Below are 8,915 nucleotides of genomic sequence, written 5' to 3'. Positions count from 1 at the left end.
ATATTTCTCCTAGAAGTAAACACTAAGAGAACTCATGATTTGAAAACTTCAATGTGGTAGCATGATAAAAAGGCTCTTTCTAACATCTTCTCAATACCCATTATGTCTTTCATTTAAGAATTCATTTAAAAAAATCATAATGATCATGCAAAATTATTTCAAAGGGGTTTATAGCTCCTCTCCACTACAGATACAATAAAGTCCATAAAAAAACTGAAGACTATTCTAAGGTCTATTGCATGAAGGACACATAATGACCACTGAAAAGAAAGTTGGGGAAAAAAAAAGAAACTGAAGAATAAAGCACCTTTCAGAACTGTTTAGGGCACAAGACATGTAAGAACTGCGCACGTAGGGCTGTTTCAGTAGATTGAAAATACATCAGATTCTGTGCACATGTAACTCATATGAGCTTATTCAGAAAATCAGGTGTGTCCAAGACTCATGTGAGTCACTTTAAATGTGCAATAGGCAGTTTGTTTATGTGCATTTGGGCTGCATTGAGCCCAGTTAGCCGGGAATGTTTCGGAAGCGATGTGCACATATCCATCAAGTGAAAACTGCACAGCAAATCTCTCAAATGTGCCAAAACTACTACTACCCCAGCAGAATAAAGACCCCTAGTAGCACACAAGTCTGCAGAGGAATGTCACTGGGGGATGACTTGATGAGGGTCTACAGAAATAATTTTATCCAATTATTTGCACTGAAAAAAAACTTTCAGAAGTTTGTACAGCCTTTGTACTTCTTCCTGCCTACACACACTATACACATACTTCTTCCTGCCTACACATACTATTCACAATAATATGTTTTCTATGTAACAAAAATAGATGTTTTCCAGCTACTTAGCAAAAAACAACCCATTAAGAAAAAACTTCTGATTTTATTTTTCACCTTTGTAATCCATTAACTGTAATAGCTTTTAATGTACTTTTAAAATTCCTGAGCCTCTCAGACTGAGTGAAAAGATACATCAACAACCAAAGTGTAAAAAGGTTATCTTGGTGATACTGGCTTTATCAAACCTTTAATTTAGCAGATTTTTATTGTATTATCTGTCATAGGTCAAAAATTTGACTATTATCTTTTAAGGGTTTGAGAAGTCCTAAGTGATATAGAAAGCGTGAATTCAGTATCTTAAGGATTTAACAACTAATCTATTAAGATTTAATAAATAAGATTTAAGATGTGAATTGAGAATGTAGACTTAAGATGTGTTAACTGCAAATGTATTGGCATGTAGAAACCCATCTAAGTATAATAATATTCTTCTTGTTACATTAAAATGCAATATCCAGTCAAATAAATACATTGTATAAGTATCCCTCTGTGAGTATGCATCCATACAAAAATGAACAGATAAAATATGTTTACACAAGCAGCCAGGAAGCAGAGCTGCCGATGAAATTTACTCTGTACATCAGCTGGTAAGTATTCTCCTTAAAAAAGGGCTTTCTCAGAAAACTAACTAAAATTGTAACAGACCAGGAATGGAATTTAAGCAAAGGTCTGCATCACTTGCTTGATGACTTTGTTAGAGAACAGCCCAGGTTGAAGAGAATTGTGTTGATGCTAAAACTTCCTTTGAGTCTTTCATATTTATAGAAACATATTCATATGTGTTTCTGTATTTGTTAAGGTGAATAAGCATGCTATATTTATATTGTGCATGCCTTTTAAGAGGATTTACTGCTGATAATACAGAATGAATATCTAACTATATAGGATGGCATACTTATCATTAGTTCCCTTTTTGATGCATGAATACTAACAGGAAAATCCAATTCTAACTTCGGAATATTTAAATTTTCCATTTTTAACTGAGGATACTTTGAAATTTTATCATTCTCTTCTAGAAAATATTAGCCAAAGGTCTAAGACTGATGTTGTCTTGGCAGGGGGACATAAAATGAAAAGAAAGACAAACCCAGGGGCTTTTTCATACATGGATTTGATAAAATTATACCTTAATTGCTGCTGTCAAGAAGCAGTTATTGTTGATTACCTGAAAATTACTTGTGGAATTTCCATTAATATCATAGTTTAAAGCTCTTCTGAAAGAAATACTTTAACTTGTTTTTGAGCATGGTGAGTATTTTTTATTTTGCCATAGAACACAGCATGCATATTTTCAGCAAGAGAGTGTCCTTCCCATAACATCTCAAATAACATATTCAATTGAAAATGTAAGCATGACATTCAGGCTTCATTTGCTGTTGGTGTCTATCTAAAAACAACCCAAATTGATGGAGACAGAAAACTCTAATCTGATGCCCTAAGGCCAGATCCAATAAAACACTTAAGCATCTATATTTGGTGCTAAAGCAACTAACTTTTCAGTGGCTGTCCCCCATAAGGGAATCTTGGGCTGAAGTGAGCTGAGTTTTACATTCCTTTGTAAAGTACAGAGTAGGTATTGCTAGGCAGGTACCAGTTAGAGGGTGCTATGAGCAGCCGCTGCCTCCAACATCACCAACAAAAAATTGCATGCAGCCACGTGGGGCTAGTAAGTAGACAAAAACTGTCAGCAGGACTGAGCTATAAATTACACCTTGCATACCCAAAACAATCTGAGTCCAGGTCGTTAAGGGTAAAGGGGTAATGTTAAAATATGCTTTCCTCTTTTACAAAAAGCACAGTGATTAAGGATAGTGCTCAGGAAGCGGGCTCCACATCTCCAAGTACGGTGTGTTTGACTTTTAAGCCATTGGTTATTTTGAACTCTCTTTTTTTGAAACACTTCAGATCAATGGGGAAAAAGAGGATCAGGATTCAGCAGTCTAGTCTTTTATGTTCTCCACTAGTTCCTCTTTCCTATCCATGCTTAACAGATAAAATTACTGAAGAGCTGAATGGGTATTCAGTTCCATAAAAAACACCAAAAATCTGCTTCTCAAAGCTTCAGACTGGGAAAGCCTGCAGGATGTCATATGTAAGCTGAACGGGATAAGTGATGAAATGTACCTCACCAAAACTGAGGAACTAGACTCTTCATGTCACAGAAACTTGAAAAGACTTGAAGTCTTCTCTTAACATAGAAAACTGAATGGATCCTTTCTATGTGAATCCTATACCTCATATAAGCCCTTCTTGTTAAATCTGACTCAATAAAAACAAATGAGTATCATCAAAGAGTCCATAATTATAGATTACAAAATTAGATGCTTAGTTTTGGCTGTCAAGCACTTGAGCTAACATTGTGTACTTGAACTTACCTCATTCTTCCCAGGACCATTTGCAGTTCTACAGCTTTCTTTCAGTAAAATTGGAAATGATGCTGTCTTCTAATAAGCAAAAACTTTGGAAATCTAGGGTAATTGACCTCTGGTGATACAGATGATGACATCTTGAGTTATGTGTGATCTGTGAGGCAGAAGTGCTCTGCTGTCCTCCCTAGTCCAGACTAGGAACCTCACTGGACCACAACATAACCTCAGGAAACCTAAGTATCCTTCTTATGGAACTCAGGGAATGAGTGGAACTTCAGACCTGTACACTGGGTCTTGACCCAGCATGAAGCTAGGATGCAGCCAAGCTGCACACCTGGATTAAGCAGCTGGAAAATGTCCCCAACACTCATGTTTCATTTTAACAATAAACATTTTAACACTGACAACAGAAACTCTTCCAGTTTTCCTGCAACAAATAATGATCCAGAGCCTGATGAGAACTTTCTAGTTTTAACAGTCAGATCCACAGATCCTCATTTGATGGTTGCCTTCATAATAATAACCTGACCCAATGGAAGGTAAAGTCACTCAGAACTCCACATACCAGAACCTGAAAATATATTTTGAAGACAGTCTAAAGGCAAATAAAAAAAACCCCAAAACACGAACAAACAAACAAATGAAAACTAAACCCACAAACAAACAAACAAAAACAAGCAAAAACCAAACAAAAAACCTCAAAAATTAAACAAAAAACAAACAAACAAAAAACAAACAAACAAACAAAACACAACAAAAAACCCCACACACAACTACACAAGTGCTTTACTGGTAGCTTAAACCACTCTAATAAAATAAACTAATTTTTGTCATTAATAATAATTCTTGCTAGATTTTTAATACAAGTACATATGATCTTTGAAAGACTTATTCAGTTTGCCAATGCCAATGAACTGTTTCTAAATATATTACACCTTGTTGTATGGACTGGTCAAATTAGCTCATTTGTACTATGTTTCTAACAGGTAAATGGCATTTTTCTCCCACATCCAGCTCACACATCAGGTCAAACAAATGGTTCACCCCTCTGACAAAAAAATTATGTTATGTTGATCAGTTAACTCTGTTATAACTTTGTTCCCCCTTCAAATTATCTGTTGGCTGTCCCTGATCTCAGATAACTTCAGAGATTTTTCATCTTTTTTTTAATGGAAGAGAGGACAAAAAGAGAAAAGACAGGGCCTTCCTTACTAGGAAGGATTTTCTAGGTTCTCCTAGGTTGTATTATAAGACATTTTAGTTGTAACCTAGTATATTTCTGCCAACAAAAGTCTTAGAAGAAAACACATTAATTTTTAAATGGTTGATGATACTTATTTAGAACTTTTGATTTCTTCTTTCATTTTCTTTCTCCTCCTTTCCTTTCCTTTCCTTTCCTTTCCTTTCCTTTCCTTTCCTTTCCTTTCCTTTCCTTTCCTTTCCTTTCCTTTCCTTTCCTTTCCTTTCCTTTCCTTTCCTTTCCTTTCCTTTCCTTTCCTTTCCTTCTCAACTGATGAAGGTGATGGTATTTTAACAATAAAAGTGCCACCACCTGCATGTGTGTTTGCATTTTTAAATATGGTCACAGTCTGACTGATTTCCAGGGGTAAAACAGTTTCAAAACCTGATTGCAAGCTCGCAGTGACAAAACTAGACAATTACAATCTCCACAAATATCTGTAAATCAAATCCCTTGTTTTAATACAGATTAGATTAGTACTAAAGTTACAAGACTGATATGAGAGACATGATAAATGTAGTCATAACAGAAAACAATTTTTAATTTAGTAACCCCTATCAATCTAGATAGCCCATGAATATTTACCATTAATTCAGTAAGCTGGAACAAAGCAGGGGAAAAAGAAAAAAAGAACAAAAAAAAAAAAAAAAAAAAAAACAAAAAAAAAAAAAAAGAAAAAAAAAAAGGTGGTTTGACCTAAACAGGACTGAGGAAAAAAGAGAATTCTCAGCAGTTTTACTGAGAACAGATCTTGCAAAGACTGGGAAAACACATTTGGGATAGCATAATTAAAAAACCCTTTAAAAAACTGAATGACATGCAAAAGTATTGCCATTCTTAATATGTACTTCTCTTTGCAGAACTTACCAGTCAGATTACAGTTAAACAAGTAAATTCAAAGGCTGAAATAAAATCATTTATGGAAATTCAAAACAAACTTATTTGATCACATCATACTTCACAGCAGGGATACAATTTGCAGAGGCTGAGTGAGGGCATAGTGTAAGCAAAAACAGGTTGTGTGTGCAATGAACCAAACTAAATGGTTTATATAAAAGAAATGTTGTTTCCATTAATTTTTCTGGTAATCTTATTAAAAACACCACCTGTCCAGAACAGAATTATCCAGGTTTTAATTCCTTTTCATATCTCAGTGTTCAAACACAAGACAGAGGAGATATCACCTTATAGCTATTAAAATATGTTACAAAATGTCTTATTCTGAAATCTTCATAGCTACAGCAGTTTCTCCAGCTTTGTTTCAATGTCTGGTTATTGTACCTTTTTCTCTCATTGTGCTCAAAGAACTGACTTTTCTAATAAGCTGAAAGAATTTTTTTTCAAAGCATGCATTGCTTTTTAAGCCTCTCTTTAAAAAAAAATATTTCCAGTCTATAAGACTTAAAATTCACATACATTAAGCAAATAAAACACAAAATGCACCTTTCAACATTTCACCACCACCCTACCAAAATCCCCTCTAAGAGCCCTGAACAGGAACTTGACTTTGAATACCAGCAGAGATGAAATGGTGTCATAATCAGCATAAGTGCATGTGGACTATTCACCTAGATCAAACACTTTGGTCATATACTCAATTAAATTTAAATCCCATTATATAATGTATACCAGCCTCATTTTATGCAATTCCCTAATTTAATGGCTTGGTATTAGCCTTTTTCATTTTTGCACACATGGACTAATTTTCATGGTGCTCAGTCCCTCTGGGAAGTAGGTCATTAAAGTCAACTGGACGGAGACAGAAACTTTAAATACCTAAACAGTGCTGCAGAAGGGTCAGAGTGGCAATAATAATGTAAAACAGTTTTTCAGTCATCCTACTTTGCAATATTTATGAAATTTCTCTCTCATATATATATATCTATATCTAGATATATAGATATATATATAGATATATAGATATATATGTATTAATATTGGAGATGACAAAATAGAACAATAATGAAAACTATTATCCCGTTACAATTTGATTTGTGAAACTGGAAAAAAAAACCAGCTAAACAAAAATCTCAATAAGGAAATTAAAAATCACAATTATAGTAATATTTAGCTACCAAGATAACACTTGTTTTACACTGAAGCAGTAGAATTATAATATTCATGTTACCTTTCTCAATGTGTATTCTTTTTGTCTCATGTCCCACATCATGACCAGCCAGATCACCCTCCTTAGGTCCAGGCAGGACATTAGGTGACAAACCCATCAGCATTTGGTTCATAGAGAGCCCGTTCTGATGGACAGCTGCTAGACACAAGCACAGGCAGAAAGAAATCAGCTGTCATTCTAACAATACTCTTTTTTACTTATTTTACATAGTCTTCCTCTTAATTATACAAGAATTCTAACAATCACAAAGTTACTTAATTAATGCTATCAGGATCTACAGAGAGGAAAAGTTTCTTCCTGTCACTTCTACTTTAAAACAATGAATTTTAAAAAGAAAGTTCAGTAACTTTGCATAAAGTTAGAGTTTTGCAAATATGTTCTGGCTTATTTAACAAGAATTCTTAAATTTTTAGTTCATTGTACAAAAATGCTTGAGTACAAACATTCCCAATATGCAGTCCCTAATAACTTCCTTAAATGAAGCATTGTGACCTTTCAGGTGATAAACACTCTTTTTCCATATATTCTGTGCAACAGTAGAATTGCTTATTTGCCCATCAGACAGGTGGAAAAGCCCTGTCCAACAGCTTTCAGAGACTCTCATGAGTCTCAAACACACCTCAGAAACTCATATTAGATAGTTTATATTTCTGTGCTTTTATTCTGGAAAAAAAATTGTCTTTTCAAGATGTTTATGCGATTTTTAGTAATTTTTTTTTAATATGGAACCCATATTCCTGAAGTAGTCATCTTTTTCTGGCTGGCACTACAAAATATGTACTTAAGAATCAGGTGTGATGTTAACAAATCAGGACAGAAAATACTACTTAAGGATCCACTACTTAAGGAACTCTGCTATGTTTACATGGAAGAAAAAAATGTGCAAAGGTCCCACTCCTCTCTGTAAACTATAGAGTAAGCTGAACAGTACAATTTCCTTTTTTGTTAAAAAAATGAGCAATTCCTTAGCAAAAACAATAAATATCTCTCAATTTAGATTTTGGGGGTTTCTGATGTTTTGTTGTTTTGGGGTTTTTTTAAGAGAACAATGGAAAAGAGCTTCATCAGTTGTAAACAAATATACTATTCAATCAATTAAGAAAAAAATTTAATTCCACATTTGTGAGGGGTTTTTTCAGATCTTCACATATGAAGTCTGCAGTGGGTTGATCCTAGCTGGACACCACATGCCCACCAAAGCCACTCCATCACTCCCCCTCCTCAAATGGACAATGGAAAGAAAATATAATGAAAGGCTTGTGGGTCAAGCCTGGGGAAATAGACAGGTCACAGTATATGGGATGCCAATTTAATCTGCTCTCTGAATTGTCCAAGTGACAAGAAAACAGAATTTTCAGCTTGTCATAGTCAGGCCTCATTTCTTTTCTTTGGTAAGTCATTTTTCATCACACACTAATGAAAGATCTCTCATCTGAAGGTCAATGAAGAGTCAGCTTCCTGAGTATAGGGAGAGCCTGAAAAGGAGCAGCCTAAAGGACACGTGTTGCATCTAATCAATATGGCTCCCTATTTCACACAGCTATTTCATGGCCTTCAATGTGTGTGCCAAACCCCCCAGTTTCACCTACTGACAAATTCCACTGTGGAAAGATGATTTAAACACACGAAAACCTGCAACAGAGCAGTATTAAAGGGAATGGACAAGTGTAATATGAATTTAAGTACATATCCATGAAACAGTATGCATTTAAAATCTTAATTTCCATTGCTGCACTGCAATATCAGAAAATTCAGAGTCTTTGCCATGAAATGTACATCCTGTATACGGAACTTTGATAAGAATGGCATCACTCTGGGACATCACAGTTTAATTTCACTCTGTCCCCTGTGAGCTATGAGGTGATATTCTTTCTATCATATTTCTCACCATTAAAAAAATTTGTATTTAAAAAATTTATAAAGTATGAACATTTTTAATTTATTTAACCCAATTCTTCTCTTTACCAAGCAATTCTACCACATAAAATATTGCTTATAAAGTCAGATTCAATATAGAAATCAAAAACGAGTAACCAGATTAAATAAAATCCAATTTCTTTTAAAAATGTTTACACTATATGTATAGTTCTGAAACTAATCTAGCAAATTGCTTCCCACCTGTAATTCTGTATTTCATTGCTCATATCTTTATGTTTAATATGACATGATGGCAGTTTATATCAGTACCTGTTAATGTAGCATCAGATATTATAGTACTGCAAACTGGGGAACATAATGTTGGGAGACAGTTATTGCAGCTGAACTTCTGAACATGGCACATATGAGATCTATTTAAGGCGAGGGCACTGTGACCAGGAAAACAAGCTGCACCTCA

At 34.5% G+C, this 8,915-nt stretch overlaps 1 protein-coding gene across 6 annotated transcripts in view; it reads right to left on the bottom strand.

Annotated features, from left to right (window-relative positions):
- The window catches only part of DACH1 (dachshund family transcription factor 1), a 352,403-nt gene that overhangs the window by 95,436 nt on the left and 248,052 nt on the right, over positions 1-8,915 (bottom strand). For 3 of the 6 annotated variants that reach the window (XM_071431094.1, XM_071431091.1, XM_071431095.1), the window contains one exon: positions 6,581-6,718. In XM_071431094.1, coding sequence (XP_071287195.1) covers positions 6,581-6,718 — 138 coding nt within the window. The remainder of the gene's footprint in view (positions 1-6,580; positions 6,719-8,915) is intronic. The other 3 variants (XM_071431092.1, XM_071431097.1, XM_071431096.1) reach the window with 1 other exon arrangement.

Source organism: Agelaius tricolor, unplaced genomic scaffold (assembly GCF_023055355.1).
Source record: "Agelaius tricolor isolate 1412-34295 unplaced genomic scaffold, bAgeTri1.0.p SCAF_7, whole genome shotgun sequence".
Taxonomy (NCBI): Eukaryota; Metazoa; Chordata; class Aves; order Passeriformes; family Icteridae; genus Agelaius; species Agelaius tricolor.
This window is presented reverse-complemented; position numbering and strand designations above follow the sequence as displayed.